Genomic DNA, 18,312 nt, shown 5'->3' on the forward strand with positions numbered 1-18,312 from the left:
AATGCCCCAAACTGCCACTGACATCAAAATGGAGTCCATGTTGATGTTTGCAAGCTGATCCTCCCCAATCATGGCTCCATTGTTCTACAATGTTTGACTGTCTTTGTCTCCAGCGCCAAGGAAGGGCCACAATCAATGCAAAGACACTTACATTGTATCAAAGTTTACAAAGTCGTCTGGAGATGGTGGCTTATATTGCACTTGGACAGACAGACAGACACAAATAGACACAGGCGCATGCTGCAGAGGGTTAGTCTGCCTTTTGAGAGTGTTTGCTGAAACCAAAGATGAAATCAGAGGTATGACAATCTGGCTACCAAACCTAGAAGACAATGTTCGGCTCTCTGGGCTTTTCTACGGGTCCTGTGATTAACTGGCCATGTGGACATTCCACCTATTGCACTTAAACACACACATACACATATACATAAACATATACACATATACTGGTGTAAACGCCCACACACAAACAAGGGATAAACCCACTCATGATGTCTGGCCAGAAAGCCTCTTTTCCCTCCTCCCACTGCAGAAGCCGGAGAGCCTGTGGAGGACTTTTAGTTTCACTCTAGTTGAGACTTTTGAGAAGGGAAAAAAATCTGAGTAATAACTGTTACAGAAAAATAAAAGGATAATATGGGTAAAATTGCGTGTTTTGAAATAAATTAACAAATAAAACAATTGTACAACAAAGCAGTGTTGTTGGTTCATTGTGTTTGGTTTGAACTTCAAGGCAAATGACCTGTGTTCTCAGCATACAAAGGTAAACTGTCTAAATAATGGTAATAAACAATATTTAGATTGCATAGTGTATATTTTTGTATTATATCATTTTATTTTCTGGAAAATAGTACCTGTAAAATAGACTTTTGTGTCTTTATTAAGAATTTATCACAAAACAAGTTCAAAATACAAAATTTAAACAATCTTTTCAGTTCTATGCTGCAGACACAATCTATACGACCACATATTTTGTCATACAAAAACTTTAACTATATCAGTCCTCATATATGTGCCATTCGGCCATTATTGCTGTCCATCTGGCTCATAAGGTGTGTTCAACCTTGTGAGTCAGTGGGGTTATTACTTGCAGTCACCTTCTCATCCACCGATGGCACTGTGCAGCGGAAGCTGGTTCCTGAGGCAATATAGCGTCCAGGCCCGGCTCCCTGAGAAACGGCATAAGAGGAGCGGCGGAGTGGTGTCCCTCTTCTGAACTGTGATCTCAGCTCCAGAGAATGATGGGATGCATGGATCTACATACCAACCAGGTGAAATTCAACATTAACCATTACAAATGTTTAGTTTTAAGAAAATGGAGCGTCATTACTTGGTATGTGGAAAAGCTCTCATCTCAGATAAAAACAAACAAACGAAAGTCTGTGCTATCTTCAAATATCCAAAATAATATTTAATAAGATTTAATAAGATATTGGTATAAAATCACACAACTGCTGTATGTTGTGGAAAACCCTTCATGTACATTCACACTCCAATATTTTTATTTTATACTGATTTACATCTTTTGCAGACTTCGCACAGGTGTCTCACCTTGTGTTTGTCATGGATGGTGAGGATGACAATGAAGGCACGGACGGTGAAGGAGGGCAAAACAGCCACCCAGGCAGTTAGCAGAGATGTGAGCCACACTACTGGCTCAACAAAAGCCTGATCAGAAACACCTGATAAAAAGGCAAACCCAGAAACGATTAAGCCAAAAGTTATGAAAGATCCATCACTTCATAAGATCAACTAAAAACCACATCACTTCATGCTGCACTGTATGTTTTTATATTAGTCTATTTGAATTACATTTAGTAATGCTTACAGTAATGGGATGTTTGCAATATAGCAAAATAGCAATATCACAAGTTACAGAAATGAATAAAGAGACAGCCTGCACAGATATGAGCAGCAGTGTACCAATAAAGACATAGTCAACTGGTGATCTCTGAAACAGGCGGGCATTGTGAGTGATCCTGGTACAGATGAAGAACAACGTCAAAGAGACACACACAGCGGCAATATTGTACTTTGTCCAGTATTTGGTCAGGATCACAATCTGTCAAACAGAAACGTAGTAATTAGAAGAGAACAGTGCATGTGGATTACAGTACAGCATCTATAAATGGGGAAATGGTAAAAGAGACATTGTTTCAATTGTGATTATGAAAGATGTGACTGATTAATTTTTATAAATTTTTTCTGATTTGAATGAATGAATATTTAAAAATTAAGATTGTGGCAGCAAAATTTCTGACTGAGATAACTGACTTCTTCACCATGTTCTTTGTTACCAGAGTCATTTTTTAGCACCTACCACAATTTAGCCTTTTAAAGTGAAAGACCAGGGGATGTGAGAGCCATCAGAGCCTTCTTCCTAATCGTGCGTTTCCAAATACTCCATGAGTGGTCTTTTATCCTTTTTATTCACCTTCACCAGCTTTAGCTTTTATGTTACTAAACCATGTTGTGATACTGTATAACCAATTTTGTTGTACAGCATCTAATATATTTTAAACACAGATTAATGAGCTAAACAATATAACTAAACAATTGACCATTCAAAAGAATTTAATAGTTTTGTTATCACAATTTGTCTCATAACTCTTAATTGTCCATAGGTGTGAATGTGAGAGTAAATGGTGTCTGTCTGTGTATGTCTCTCTGTGTTGGCCCTGAGATAGACCTATTGTCCTGGGTGTACCTCGCCTCTCACCCAGTGACAGCTGGGATAGACTCCGCCCCCCCCCACAAGCCTATGCAGGATATGTGGTTACAGATAGTAGTCTTGTAATGTTTTCTATTACAAGTTAGTATTATTCCTAAATTATCCATTAATAATGTTATAATCATCATAAACATAACATTGTTTGTTTTTAATAATTTAGTGAAACACTTTCTTTAATTATGTTGCATAAGTGAAAAGTGTAATCCTGACCTCAATTATTGCGGCAAAAGTGGCGGCCATGGCTACAGTGACCCCCATGGTCTGGTAGTCAAAGGCAGTGTTGTAGAAAACTCCGACCGGAATGAAGAAGAGAACAAGCGATGAGTAGACAGCAGCTAGAAGGGCCAAACACAGCATCAGTGTGCTGGAGAGTTCCTGTCTCTGCCCAGACTTGTACAACTCTGGCCTCTTCAGGCTGCTTTCAGCACTCACATCCTAAGACACAAAGAAGGATACTGAAGTGTGATGACAGAAATCTGCATCTGAATGATTAATTAATAAAACCACGATCTCACCTGTTCAAAGAAGGCTAGACACATAACTGGGAAGGCAGTGTAGAATGCACTGTAGAGAGCAATGAACCATGTCTCATACAGAGACTGCAAAAGAGAAGCAACTGTTGGAATAAATGCACGTTTTCTCAAGCTTTCAAGTCAATGAATTTGATCTGTAAGTGTCTAACCTGAGCACTGAAACCATTGAAGAAACCAAACCATATATGTACAAGAACAAAACCACAGGTCTTAAACAGAAAGTAGCGCAGGAAGACAGAAATGCGTTGATATGACCAGCGCCCATGAACCAGTAGCAGCCTTTGCAGAAATCGGAACTGCGACAATGCATAGTCCGCGTTCTGCACTGCCTGTCCTCCCTCCACTCCTGCCAGTCCCACACCAATATGAGCCGCTAGTGAATAACAATATTAAATACGAATGGACACATATCAAAAAAGAAACGTGAAAACATACTATACACTGATTATTAGGTTTTTTCTATGGTTTAAAACCACAATTTCCCATTTTCTCCATCAGCTTTTCTTGTCACCTCACTTACTCTTGATCATGTTCACATCATTAGCACCATCTCCAATGGACATGGTTATTGAGTTGGTGTGTTTCCTGACCAATGTGACAATGTCAGCTTTCTGCCCAGGTGTTACACGGCAGCATAGCACCGACTGACACTGTTCTGCCAGACTCATGAATGTGGTCCCCCATTCTGGTTTCTGGTCAAATTCTGCCTGGGGTAAAACAACATCAAACAATTCAATTTAGCTAATGTTTATATTAAATGGAAATGGAAACATCCGGTAGAATTGCCACGTTGGGCAACTTCAAAGGTAAATGTTTAACAAAGTTACATTTCCAAAAAGGGCTTCCTTAGTCGATATAAATTAAGAATGTAGCAGTAATAATCTAACTATTTAAGAGTGAATTGGTGTAGTTGTATCAGATTTGAATGAAAGTGAACTGGGAAAATAAACAAAGCACCTTTGTCATGATGATTGTTTTCTTTAAGACATCTTTAAGCTGGCAGTAAATTTTAAAAAAATGATACATGGGTAAAAGAGATACTTTATGGCTAAAGCCCATTACAATGTAAAAATACTAGAGGCTTACATTTGGTTTCCTACTGTATTCTCCCATTCTGACATGATCTGCAGACTTTTGCATGATGCAGAGAAATTTGCAAACTACAGATTGACAGCTGCTTGCCCATTTCAAAACTACAAAGGAACCTATTTTCCTGTAGTAGTATTTACCAGCTCATGTCCAGTGAGGACCATAGCGGCCTTTGCTCCAGCCGTCTTGTTGTCTACAGCCCACAGGTCTGTCTGTCTGGCCTTAAAGAAACTGACCACTGGGTCTGGGGACTGGAGTATCTGTCTGCACAGGCAAACACACATAGATCAATGAGATGGTGTTGCCGTGTGTGTGTGTGTGTGTGTGTGTGTATGTGTGAGAGTGTAAATTCCTTTCAGTGCTAACCTCAGCTCCTGCCATTCTAGTAATCTGGTATCAGGATCAAGTAGTTTGCAAGAATATCCAATATTCACTGCAGTCTCTATGAGTTTAAAGAAAAAAGGAGCAAGAAAGACACATAAATAAACAGAAGCCAAAGTGATGCTTCACTGAATGTACATGTAGCTACTAAGAAGCATTCTGCCTGTCCACCCACCGCCCACCCTTCCATTACATTATGTCACAATACCTTTTTTGTCCCCAGTTAGAACCCATACTTTAATTCCAGCCTTTTGGATCAAAGCAATGGTCTCAGGAACACCCTCCTGAAGTCGGTCCTCTATTGCAGTCACCCCCAGAAACTTAAAAAAAAGAAAGAAAGAAAAAAAGATTCTTAGCATTTCTCAATGGTATTGGCATCATTAAATAGTTTAACAGCAGTACTAATAAAACAAAAAGGTGATATGTATACCAATTAATCTTATTATATGGAAAAAAGAGAATTTATGAGAATTTAGTTTAGTTGAAAGAGAATTTAAGTTGCTAGGAAACAAGAATCTTTTACTTTAAAGAACAATTTTGTGGCCTAAACATATGAAGCTTGAGACACATATATAGGACAGAAACCATTAAGCACGAGTTTAATAATAAGATTTTCATGCTGTAGATCAGCTGTACCAATAGAGGAGTGGAAATAAACAAATAAAATCACACAAAGAAACACACCTGTAGCCCTCTCTCCATCTCATCATATAGGTTTTCCAGTAATGCCTCGCGGTCACTGGTCACCATGGCGACAGACTGGGCCAGAATCTTGCTCCACTTCTCCCATGATGCCTCAGGAACAGATCGAGCTGCAATGCACAAAGTCCTCAGACTGGCCTGGGCAAACAGCTACAGAGGATAAGTTAACACATTACTTGATAGGCTAGACATTATGTACTGAGTTAACCTTCAGCCAGGATTGATTGACCAACAGAAAAAACATTGGATAAACATTTCAGTCCTGCATGCATTCCTGCATTTCACAATTATCACAGTAGGCCTAAGCAGTAGATGTCTGACCCAATCTTTTCTATAAGACCCTACTGATTATTGATATTAAACCATGAAAGGACCTTTAACTACTCTCAACAAAAAGATCAGACAGCTGAACAATGATAGAAAGCCCCTTGTGAGTCATACACTGAGCAAAAAAAATCGCAGAAGAACTTTACTTTACAGCTTGGTAATAGCAGGGTTATTAGAGTGTAATATTTTAGAAATAAGTAAAATAGCATGTATATATCTTTTTACAAGTAATGGAACTATCTAGGCTATAGGGGGATCAAAACACATGACTAATATTGTTGAAACTAACTACAAAGAGCTAAAATAATTACCTGAAAGCACTCTTTGTATATTCCAATTATCTGATTACCAACAGAATTACCTGTTTCTATTGACTTTTTATGTTAAAATCTGTGAATCCTAAAATGAAAGACGTTAGAGCTCCCCAGAAGGGAAGAAGCCAACTGATGCAATGGTTGCAGTATGATTCACAAATCCCGCCCACTCTATGTCAGCACATGGATTGTTTGTTTAGTTTATTTAATTATTTGATTACATTAAAAAAATAGTGTATCTTGGTATAATTGACTGATGTGATTAACAGGTGAGATGAGACATTGCTTCAGAAACAGTGACCAAAGCAACATATGGAAACAAAACTAATGACAGTTTTCATTTTTATATTTATTGCAAACATTGAAAACTGGCCTAATGCTGCAGTCAATTATTCTTACAGAAACAAACTTATCAGAAAAATTGAAATTTTAATTCAGCAAATGGAAATGGAAAACTTAATTCAGCACGATAATGTGTATCTAAAAACGTATAACATGGACGGGATGGGGTAATTACTTTAATAATAGCCATTATTTTCTAGGTTATTTCCAAAATATCACCATTTATTACCCTGCTACTACTGTGGTAGATAGAGGTAAAGGGGTCCCACAGAAACTATATCATAAATTTTACATGTTATCTTATACAACTAAATGTACTTTACAAGCCTTTGTGCTTTATTGCATTAAAAAATACACAACACGCTGGCAAACACTTAGTTCAACATATAGAGTAAAAACAGCAAATAAATAACTAGTATAGCTCTATACAAAGGTAACAAAATCCATCAAGCAGCACCCATGAAAGCTCACTAAGCAGGTTATTTTGCATTTTTAATATATAAAGTGTAGAAATGTAATTGCAATAAACTGTTATGTGCAGGACTACATATATCATGGTTGGGCTTGTGCTGTAGATAGTGAACTCAATACTAAGTAAGCTCAGTGTTGTAAAGTAAAAAATACTAGTTTAATAGAAATTCTAGTTCACCTCAAGGGCCGTTTCAGTCCTTTCCTGATATGGAGCATCCCTCTCTAGTCTCTCCAGGATCACAATGTCTGCCCCTTTACAGTATAGCTTTAAACCACCCTCAGGCTCCCTAACTGGAAAACACCATAAAACCAGAAGGGATACATTTATCGGACAACTTATCTTTATATAAACACTTACAAGAGATTGCAAGGTTAAAAATATTTTTGTTGTGTTGAAGGCAACTCTTACCCAGTATAGACATGCATCTCCTCTTGCTAGTGAACTCCAGCAGTGCCAACAGCTGGTATTTGCGAGTAACACCCAACTCAGAAACAATGATGAAGTTTCTTGTTCTAGAAAGGAAGACCCAGCCCAGCTCCCTGGCTGCACTGACAAGAGCCATCTCATCTGGGGATGCAGCCTGGTAAACTGGAGCCTCTGGAGTAATGCGGTAAACATGAGGTGTAGGTGCCTCCTTACACTGTGTAAACTTATCTGTGCATATCATTATATAAGACTCAAAGGAGTTTGAAAATAACTGTGACAAGACTACATCCTATTTTCAAGTTTTTGAGGTGTAATTAGACCTTTGATTTTAGCAGCACTCTCAATAAACTGAATAATACAAAAGCAAGATGTAAACAAAGATGTTGCCACATCTTTACATTCCATCTAAATTTCATCAGTTGTGAATCACAGAATATAAACATCACCTTCCTTCCACTCTGCCATGACAGTGTGACACAGAGACAGTGCTGTGAGAAATTGTCTGCTAATCGGACACTGCTGGTCTCTGAGCTTCTTTACCAGGCTGGGAGCAGACATGAACAGACCACCATTGGAGAAGGGATTCCAGCTTAAATCCATGGGCTACACAGGCACAAGAAAAAGGCAACGGTTGGCAAAGGAAGTTCTGACACACAAACAGGTACATAAAGAAAACAAGATAAACTGTGAAGTTAGATCAGAGAATAACTTGGAATCAGGAAAAAATATATAGAGACAAGTGAAGGAAGAACAAAGTATACAGAAGACATAGATTTAAATTATTTAATCATACCTCTATGTCTTCTGCCCTGATTGATGCATCACCTGTGAAAGTAATGAAATTATTATATTTAATGACATGAAACAAGTAGATCAATATTTAGTAGATGGTTTTGTGGCTGTTGGACATGAGCATGTTAAGTGTCTCCTGTTGTCTCATCAACTCTCTCTCGAGCAATGACTTCCATCCCAGGCTAGGTGAGGTTGCCTCTCCAGAGGGATCTTTGTTCCACTGTAAGCCAGTGAGGACACTTTACTCTCTAATCATTATCAACTTTTTTTGATAAATTAATATTAAAGGAAATTACTGGGTTGGTTATACAAGATATAATCTTGTAACTTCACACATTCTTGGACAAATATTGGAAAAAACATGCTAAACTAGCACTCCTGAGTGAACAAAAAGTATAATTGCCAGCAGTAATATGTCATTTTCAAAAGGGGACATTAGTCAGTGCTTTTAAACTTTTGTTACAGTATAGTCATAACAGATGGCCTAGCTTTCATATTGAGATGAAGGAGAGTTTTCAGCTTTGTTCCATCTGTCCTTGTCTTTTTACTCCATAATACATGGAATTCCAATTTCTTTAGCAATTTTAAAACTCTTTTTACTGAACTGTGCAAGATCTTCTGGTTAACAATTGCTTGTTACTGAACTTAAACATTTTTACCAAAAAGTAAGACTTGTCAGAGCTGTCTGAACTTCACAATGAACCATGACCATTTGTTGACATGACTACATAAGTGTCAATTTTGCTATATAAGACTGCAAAGAGACCTTTCTGAGTGCATGTTACATCTATAATTTGCAATAAACAAGAAATATCTCATTTTATTTGATGGATGGAGCGGAAGATGATGATTTTTTTAAATTTTTAACTATTACAATTTCCATTTCCACTATACTGCCACAACATTCTCACTCTGATATCATATTCTACTGAATAGAAATTGTGGGACTGCATTGTTGTTTTCTAAATAGTTTCATTTATCAGCTGGAAAATTACCAAAATCATCTACTCTGTCATAAAATAACTAAACTTTTATTGTTACCATAGATTTCCCCAGCTATACAGCACTGTCTGAAAAGCAGGCGGTTCTGTGTTAGTGTCCCAGTTTTGTCACTCAGCAGGTATCCCACTTGTCCAAGCTCCTCATTCAGAGAGGTATTCCTGGTCTTGGCTGGTCTATCTGTCTGTTGCCAATACATCTCTATGTCCCAGTCAATAAACAGACTGTGGATAGTGTGGATCACCTCAAATCTGTGAATGCACAGGTATCAAAAACAGACAGTATAAGACAGTATACGCATGTGTACTCAAAAGTAGTACTACATGCAATACTGTAGATGAAACTAACGAGATGTAGAGGGCTATAGGCATGGCCGGGCTGAGCAAGATGATGTAGCTCCAAAAGACGAGGAAGGCGTTGTATAATGGATTGCCGTTAACCACCAGAGCAGACAGAACCCACGTCCTGCTCATGACCTGGCTCGAAAACACACCATTGCCAATGGCAAGAAGCAGCACTGACAACAGCACAGATAGGATGATCTGGAGATTTAGAATAAAAACACACAGTTATTAAACAACTCTACAAGCAGCATGTTCCTCATCACCTGCCCTCTACCCACTCACCCCAATCACCACTCTGTTGAAAACTTTTTCTGTCCGAGTCCTCTTTATTCGCAGCTTTCCACAGTTCCTCAGGATCTTAGTGTCCGCGCCTGGTACAGAACAGAAAACTGTTAGCTGCTATCACTGCAGCAGCTTGGCCAACGGAGCTGGAAGGCCATGCTGCAGCCAGAGGGTGAGAGTTCAAGCCCTTGTGTCAGCAGGCCTCTACTGATGTGCCCTTGAGCAGGATGCTGAATCACTACCAGCTCCGGGACGTCTGACCCCAGTGCAGAAATGTCAGGGAGAAGAGAGAATTTTCCTCGCAAGGATCAATAAATTATCACATTATGTTTTCCAGTGATGCAGTCTCTATCTCACATGGATTGCTGAAGGACACTGAGCTGCATTTGTCAAAATGACAAAACTGAAAGTGTGTTCCATACTGTGTCTTAGACTGTTCAAGGACAGAGAATGGATTCGAACTTAGTCCTATAGCAATATATCAAGGTTGATCATGCTCAATTTAAATTAGGATATGTCAAGTGTGTGTGAGGAGGGTTAAGAGTTATATTCAGGATGAACTAAGGATGCACCAATAGCCAGTCTCTGATGAATGGTATAAAACCCATCTCTGGAAGGTTTGGATCTATGGATTTGCTTTACCAGGGTCATAATGGTGAGATCCATGACACCTCTGCCTGGTCCAGTAATATCCGATCAATGATCACTTAAAAGACAGGAGGAACCTGTAATGTGTGTAAGACGTTAACAGACCCACTCCTGTAAGAGTTAAGTACTGTCCACAATTATTAGTATAATCCATTTTGCATAGTAAAATGTGTCAATGAAGAGATTGGAGGCAGCAGTAGAAGATGAAATAAAAATAGGTGACCTGGAAACAAAACGTTCAGCAAAATCGTATCACTATTATCATACAGTATATTTGTTTAGGCCATTGATGTATATATCAGGGGTTCTTTTCATCCTGTTGACATCAACATTCTAGAGGCAGGCATGACAGACTAGTTTGAGGGTGGCTACTAGCTGTTTTATCACCTAATGTGTCATTCTGAAACACTAACTTCTCTTGCCATAAAAATCCAAGATAGATCCAATTCACTTAAACAGAATTGAACTGATTAAATTCTTTCACATGTACCAGTGTATATGACCAAGCCATAAGCAAACTCTGTGTTGCGCAGGACTGTCCCTCTCAGGAGGATGTGCTCGCTGTCCAGCAGATGACACTCTTCACGCCAGTGCAGTTGACCTCTGAAGGTGTACAGGTGATTGTTGGGCTCCTCACAGACCACAACACCTGTGTAATTAGAGGTTATATTGAAAACATTTTGGATTATACAATTATTTAAAGTTTTTACGTTTTCATTTTTAATCAACTTGGAATCTGCATTGATAATAGAAAAAAGTTATTCACCATCAAAGGCAGCAAGGGCCTCTTCTGATGGGTGAGAGGTCAGCTCAGTGTGTGTAGCAGTGAGTGCCTGACGGTACTTGAGGTTGGTCTCTCTGAATGCAGAAAAAACTATATTCACAAATCAAATTGGAGAGTCGATTAACAAACAAGACATAGTAGTTAAGAAGCCAAAGCAGAGTGACGTGAAGAAAAAGTTTGAGCTTTTATCTCCTGAGAAAGAGACTTGCGTAACAGTATTCACTGCAACAAACCTAAAGACTCTCTAACATCTGTAACAGTTTCTAAATGAAAAGTAGGATTTAAAATAATTCAAATAGTGACCACTTCTGTTATTATACTGATCCCAGGAATACTGTCCAGTATTGACCCAAAATGTATCATACGCCTTTAAACCCTCAACGTGACACTATTTAAACCTCAGTCGTACCAGAAAGACTGTTTGAGGATTCAGCCTTGCAGGCCCCACCAAAATCAATATCACTTTAAAATCACCTTATACCTTGTGCTAACATCATATTGGTGTTTTTATGTTCTCTATTATATATATATATATATATATATATATATATATATATATATATATATATATATATATATATATATATATATATATATATATATATATATATATATATATATATATATATATATATATATATATATATATATATATATATATAATATTATATATAATGTCGTAGTAGTTAATTATTTTCCATATTTTATTATATGTTGCAGATAAATGTACAACTACCTACTATTACTCACGTAAACATACTGAAAATAATGCATACTTTCATGTATAAAATTTGTGATGATTGACAAAATAAGAGATTATGTTTATACTGTACATTATTGAATAGAATCAGAATGAGTGAACAGATGGTGTTTACCCATCGATATCTGCTGTCTCCACATAACACAAACTGTGAGGCTCTGAACTACACAGGATGAGAAGATCCACCTGAGAGGAAAGATATAAGATCAAAATAAAGAGAGAGAGCTAAGTGGAAATGTACTGGAAATAAAATATTTCTAGTCAATACTTCAAATAGCAAGTACTTCAGCTTCTGCATACATAAATGCATTTATGAGCAATTTAAGAACCAATTCATATACAGAAAAATGTTTTCTAGTACTGCTTAATAGTGTGGGTTAAAAAGGTTTAATGCAGAATTATATTAAACAACAACAACCATCAATTAGACATTACAGTCGATTATTTATAAATAAAGGATCTCACAGGAATGACTTGGTCTTTGTGGATTCGCAGCACATCTCCCACACATATGTCCTTCCACTGTGCTGTGTTGAAACTGGGACAGTAAACAGAGTAAGTAAATACTACCACAACACAAAGACACTAACTACATAGGATTTATAACTGATCAAACTTAACAACTTACTTGATATAATACTGCATAATACTTGATATTACATTAAAGGCATTATCAATGATTCACTGGTAAAAAACAAGAAATTGGACATAGTTCTTCCAAACAGTGCAGAAAACACTGTGTTTTTGCCCTGCCCTAATGCACAAAGGGACCATCTAGGGATTCACTTGTTCACACTTCATTAGAGTTTCATTAGAGGGCTGTTTCAAACTGGAACAACGCTAAATCCAAGGAGAATAACACGCCGTCTTTGTCCTCACCTCTGGGGGATCAGTATGTCACAGGGTCGGGAATTAATCTTAGAGTCACTCCGTCTCCTTTCCTGGATCCGAGGTGGACAGAGGAAAGACAGGCAAAAGGGAGAAAAAGAAATGGATTGAGAAGGGTGGCAAGGATGGAGGAAACAAGTGATGAACAGGGAGTGTGTGGGAGAGAGTGAGGGTGGTCATGAAAGGTTGAACAGGAGAAAGGACAAACGCTATTACGAGGCTCTACAGTGACACCAGCTGGGAGATTTACATCCTCCACTAAATGATTAGTCAATAGAGCGGGGTCAAGCAAGCGTTTCACCAAGAGCTGTTAACGACCGTAACTCAGTGATGCACTTAACCAGAGAATTCACCATGCAAAACATCACGCCTGCATTTAAAAGGAAAAGCTTTAATGATAGAGGAGAAAATTAATGCTACTGGGATGACTGGGTTTGTCAATGAGGAGAGGACAATGAGTCAATGAGGACAATGAAGGAGAGAAAAGACTATGCACATGCTTAAGATCCAGGTTCTTAAATACACGCTGGTTGTATGTTTGTGTTTAAGATCATGTATTTGTGTGCGAGCATATGCATTCACTGGAGATGGATATTGTAATTTTAACCTGCCCTCCACCCCCTGCTTTAGAGAAGGTGGATGAGGGAGTGAGTGGTGGTCTCACCATGTCATTTAAGAGGTCTTTCAGTCCTCTGACAGAGAGTACAGTGAGCAGTGGGATGATGGTGATGTACCAGGGTACGGATGAGATGGCAGGGACACACTGGTAACGACATAATAACAATAATAATAAGAATAGTTTTATTATCAACCTAAGTACAAAGTGCTGACATGTATGTGTACATATGAAGACATTATGTATGAAATGATTGTAAATAGATCACAAAACATAAAAATGAATAACAATTCATTTGTAAGCATATTTGAATAAAAAATAATGGTCAAAACACCCATTGCAGGATTACCTGCATGACAAATCTGTTGTATTCTACTAATCAGTCTTTGCAGGCATTCAGGAGTGATTTCCTGATAGGCCTTATGCAGCACTTTCAACCTTTGGGTCACATTTCAAAATACACTATAACCTTTACAAGAGAACTTCATTTGACCTTCTCGAAACTTTTGAATGGACACCTCCATCTATTTAATGTTTCAGTACTTACTGCATAACATGCTGTTCTCTAACAAGGTGATTGACCGCAAAAATCCCAACTTGATTCATGGATAATGTCGGATCCATGGATAGACCACTAAATGTTCTGGTTCAGTGTCAATTTGTATTTAAACAGTCCTCTCTCATCTTGGTGTTCATTTTTGACATCATGCGTCTAAGATGATGTCTAACAATTAACAAGGTATTGAGACACGGACATTTTTTGTTGTGGTATATCCACCAGTGTCGTTAGCTTTTGTTCCAATAGATTGTTTGAGATGAAGAAATTGCCATTGTATGCTTCTACTTAAATACCCTACTTTCATGATATAATATCACTGTAGCATGAACTTTTTACATTTTCTGTTCTGAATGGAATGATAAGCGTGTTTTTTTTCATGTTGGTATTTACGTTTCAAAGTAAATATACAATAATGTCTTGGTGTTTCTAAACATTTCTTGGCAGTGTATAATAAGACTTAAACTAAAGAAAGAATAGTTATTATATTTTCCAACCTCATTAAACAAATACTGACTATTCTAAAATTAACTAATGTAATATGTTAGCAGATGATCCTTAATGTCAGGGTTAAGTGACTGTGGCAAAAGTAGGAAATCCATCTAGTGGAATTTTTTTCTTCAAGAAAATTCCCTGGGGCAGCAACTGTAGCAGAGTGAACTAGTTCAAGTTGTGGATCAGTAACTTTTGCTTGTCTAACCTCCTTTACATAGAGAAGAAATTAAATCTCTGCTGCATAATAACATAATATAACATGACATAGCACCGTCATAAGAAAAAGTAAAGAGACTGTTTACAATTTCCTTGCTTTCTGCATAAATTGGTCATGAAAGTAACATACAGTATATCGATAGACCCAATATTGCTAAGCAAAAATAAAACAAATGTTCATGCCTTTATTGAAGATACCTATTAAAAATACAAAGTGATGGTGGAAAAATGCCAACACTAGGCTTCAGATGTAACTAAAATCCATTTCAGTCAGGTCTTAATAGCCCTATAGTTCATTCAATGAAACAAGAATAGAGGTGATATTTAGACCTACTCTGATTCTTAAAAACACTCAAAAATTGTAAGTGTGCTTATCACAAGTAGCGTCAGCTGATGTGGCTGATGCCTTACAAAAAAAAAGACATCTCAGAAGACCTACGATCAGGAGTTGTTAATTTGCAAGTAGGCGAAAAGGGTATCAGAATATTTCTAAAGAATCGGCCCACAATTAGAGATATTGTTAAAAATGAAAATAATTTTGTGCTGCGAAAGAACCCTGGAGTAAAAGCTAATGTCTTGAAGGACTTATTGGAGTTGGTTAACATCTCTGTTCGTAAGTGAACAACATGCAAAACAATCATGGTATCCATGGCAGGACACCAGGGAGGAAGTCATTGCTCTCCAAAAACAACAAGCCTGTCTGACATTTGCTAAAAACCACTTTGACACACCACAACACTGCTGGGAAACTGTCTTGTGGACAAATGGAAGAAAAGTAGAATTGTTTGGGAAGAACACACATCACTGAATATGGTGTAGAAAAGGAACTTTTGAAAACATCCCAAAAATGAGGTACGATAGATGGAACACCAAGTATTGTGGCTGCTTTGCTGCTTCTGGACCTGGACAGCTTGCAACTGAGGAGGGGAAAATGAATTCCCTAGTTTGTTTAGGTATCCACCAGGATAAGATTAGGGTGGCTGTCTGCAAGCTGAAGTTCAGGTCTAATTCACAGCTAGAGGAAGCTCTTCCTTGAGGTTTTTGATGCTAAAAGATCATTTGGCCAGTTATTAAAACACTATTGCTTTTACTTTTCCACCATTACTTTGTCTTTTACAGTAATCATCAGATAACATTTCATGACCAATGTAGACAACCAGGAAAATGTAAACAGTGCCATTATGTTTTCTTGCAAATGTATAACATAATAACACATGCGTGTCACTGATAGCTTGTATTATGTTGATTCATTTATTCGCCAGTTTAAAATGGCACGTGTCCATATTAAGCGAAAGGTAAATTTAGCTGAATTAAACTAATAAAAATAAAATAACAGGGGAGAGAGAACAACAGAGCCTTCATCTGACCTGCAACACCAGGATGAGGAGGAAGTAGAAATTGGCTGCTCGTTGGAACTGTTCAAACAGCGTCAAAGGCAGAAAAGTCAGGGGGGAGTACTTGTAGCTGTGCACCACATTGTCCTGACAACCGACAAGAAGCGCAACAGGGAGTGAGGGACAAGCACAGGGGAAGCGTATGTATCAACACATTAACATGTTTCTCAATCAATCAGCATGCCAACAGGTGTTAGGGTCCCAAGTGCAGGAAAGGAAACCCATTTGACTGACTCACCGCATAACGTCCCCATCTGAAGCACAGAAAAGATTTCTTCTGTTTATTTTTGTGGTAGTGGCGATTATTTGCCCTCACCTCCCATGTGAGGCCTGTCAGACAAACATTAGGTACCCTCTTAGTCCTGCTCTCTATTTGCACAAAGTGATTTCATGTATCATTTTTATCAGCAGAAAACAGATGGATGTGTGTGTTTCTGTAATTGTGTATGAATATGCAAGAATATGTAGTGTATTGCTATTAACCATGTCTCAAAGGGATTCTTACATCCCACCATTTAGTTCCTTGGGAATACAAAAGTAATTCTAATAGCATCTGCTGAAGACACACGATCTACCATAGGAGAAAAGTTCAATCTAGATGTACGGCACCACTTAATAAGACACTGACATATTGTATTAAGAGATTTAAATTGTATTTCATTTGAAAAACGTTGAACTTAATTCCCCTCTAGATGCATATCAGTAAATACAGTGAAATAAAGACAAAGCAGGTGAAGAAAAAAAAAGGAACATTAAAAGAGACATACCAGATTTAACACTTTCTTTAGTCATGATGCCGTGTGGACTCAAATGTTTGTTGACTGTTATAGAAGAGAGACATCAGAGTGAAATGCCTTTTGTACTCCTCTAGGACACATTTATCAATCTTGTAACTCATTACACGTGGCACAACATGCAAAAGGGTTTAGTACATTTTAAAGAGTGGGTTTAAAGTCCTCTGCGATTGTTTTAGATATGGTGAAACACTGAGAAATGTACCAACTCTTCTGTCTGAATTTCCTCTGGATACTGCATGAGCGATCCTGGGACAGAGAGCTGAGACTAATCAGATCCAAACATCTGTAAAGATTAAAATAGGTCAAAACTAGTTAGTGACTGTCACACTACATTTTACTTGTTATTAAATAAAATTCAAAGCTGGAGCGCTTAAACAAACTGCTTTGACCTATTATGAGCAGTAACTTTGTTGTTGAATACAGTCATTAGCAGCTGCATTTAAACAACAAAACACATTTAAGAAAGAATTATGCATTTACCTCTGTTGTTTGTCGGCTCTGGCCTTGAGAATTGTATAGCACTTGTAGTCAGGTAGCTGAGCAATCAATCAGAACGTTCCACTGACCATAGCTAAAGATTTAACATGGTTGTTTTTCATAACCATTGTTCAGCTGCTTTACATAACACTCACCTGTTCTATCCATCTCCCTCCTTTGCTGGTCCCGCCTTTCTCTCTCTCCCAGGTGAAGGCACACATTATATTCCCCATGCACCCAACTTGAAGAGAAAAAAAAAAGAATGGAGGAGGAGCAATAGGGCCAGCAGAGTACAAACATATCAAATTACTGTTTTATTTATCTCATTTGTCTGCAGCACTATGCCACTAATTTGACCCAAAAGGTTCCAGACAAACTCATTGCGTAAATTTTAATCTAACCTAAATCACTTTTGTGTTCACAGAAAGTCTTTGTTATCTATGGTAATATTGCCTTGGCACTCCAGTAACCATGGGGGTATTGGCTTACAGGAATGTAAAAGCAGTAAAACTTTGTATTCAGAATGAGCGTGCAGGGCAAATGCTACACTCCACTTGCCATTGTGTACTTTTCCTCTTTTTTTGTTTCTGGAATTGAAAAATGAAAAATTTAAAAATTCTCTTTAAAAAGAAATTCATAGGATTTTTGTTGTTATTCTAATTCCATCCTAAATTTAAAAAATCATGTGATGAAATTTTATACTAAATAGATTACAAAACACCTTCTTGGATGGATTAAAGATTAGTGTTTGATTAAACAGAATGCCTATCTTCTTTAACAAAATGTTTCCAAAATCATAAAATACTAAATCCTAAATCTAGTCTAATTAACTGACTAAAGGCCATTTTTACTTTTTCATTTATGTGTAAAAAAAAAAAAGGAATAAGAAAGTAAAGCTTGTCCTACATTTAAATACTGAACCAAATGTATCTCCAGTTTTTTATGCT

General features: G+C 37.5%; 1 protein-coding gene across 3 annotated transcripts; it reads right to left on the minus strand.

Annotated features, from left to right (window-relative positions):
* Positions 1-707: 707 nt before the first annotated feature.
* On the minus strand, positions 708-17,545 carry atp8b3 (ATPase phospholipid transporting 8B3). 3 transcript variants are annotated; one of them, XM_067514431.1, is made up of 29 exons: positions 17,369-17,545; positions 17,095-17,171; positions 16,859-16,912; positions 16,330-16,421; positions 16,065-16,178; positions 13,479-13,577; positions 12,806-12,867; positions 12,392-12,464; positions 12,042-12,112; positions 11,149-11,240; positions 10,873-11,031; positions 9,735-9,823; positions 9,457-9,650; positions 9,151-9,359; positions 8,111-8,142; positions 7,764-7,920; positions 7,300-7,488; positions 7,069-7,181; positions 5,419-5,586; positions 4,943-5,054; positions 4,720-4,795; positions 4,494-4,617; positions 3,785-3,971; positions 3,414-3,637; positions 3,247-3,330; positions 2,942-3,166; positions 1,924-2,062; positions 1,552-1,682; positions 708-1,256 (listed from the first exon to the last, which is right to left on the minus strand). In XM_067514431.1, the coding sequence occupies exons 3-29, from the start codon at positions 16,881-16,883 to the stop codon at positions 1,059-1,061; spliced, it is 3,438 nt and encodes a 1,145-aa protein (XP_067370532.1). In that variant the 5' UTR covers positions 16,884-16,912; positions 17,095-17,171; positions 17,369-17,545; the 3' UTR covers positions 708-1,058. The 3 variants fall into 3 exon arrangements, with proteins under 3 accessions (XP_067370532.1, XP_067370531.1, XP_067370530.1); XM_067514430.1 differs by having other exon boundaries at positions 17,091-17,171; XM_067514429.1 differs by having other exon boundaries at positions 17,024-17,171.
* Between the last annotated feature and the right edge of the window lie 767 nt (positions 17,546-18,312).

The sequence above is a fragment of the Channa argus genome, chromosome 8 (assembly GCF_033026475.1).
Source record: "Channa argus isolate prfri chromosome 8, Channa argus male v1.0, whole genome shotgun sequence".
Lineage (NCBI taxonomy): Eukaryota > Metazoa > Chordata > Actinopteri > Anabantiformes > Channidae > Channa > Channa argus.

Coding starts and splice junctions, on each gene's coding strand:
- atp8b3 (XM_067514431.1), bottom strand. CDS start 16,883: ATGACTAAAGAAAGTGTTAAATCTG. Junction 12,868..13,478: donor AAGACCTCTTAAATGACATG/GTGAGACCACCA, acceptor CCTCGGATCCAG/GAAAGGAGACGGAGTGACTC. Junction 3,167..3,246: donor GTCTAGCCTTCTTTGAACAG/GTGAGATCGTGG, acceptor TTTGTGTCTTAG/GATGTGAGTGCTGAAAGCAG.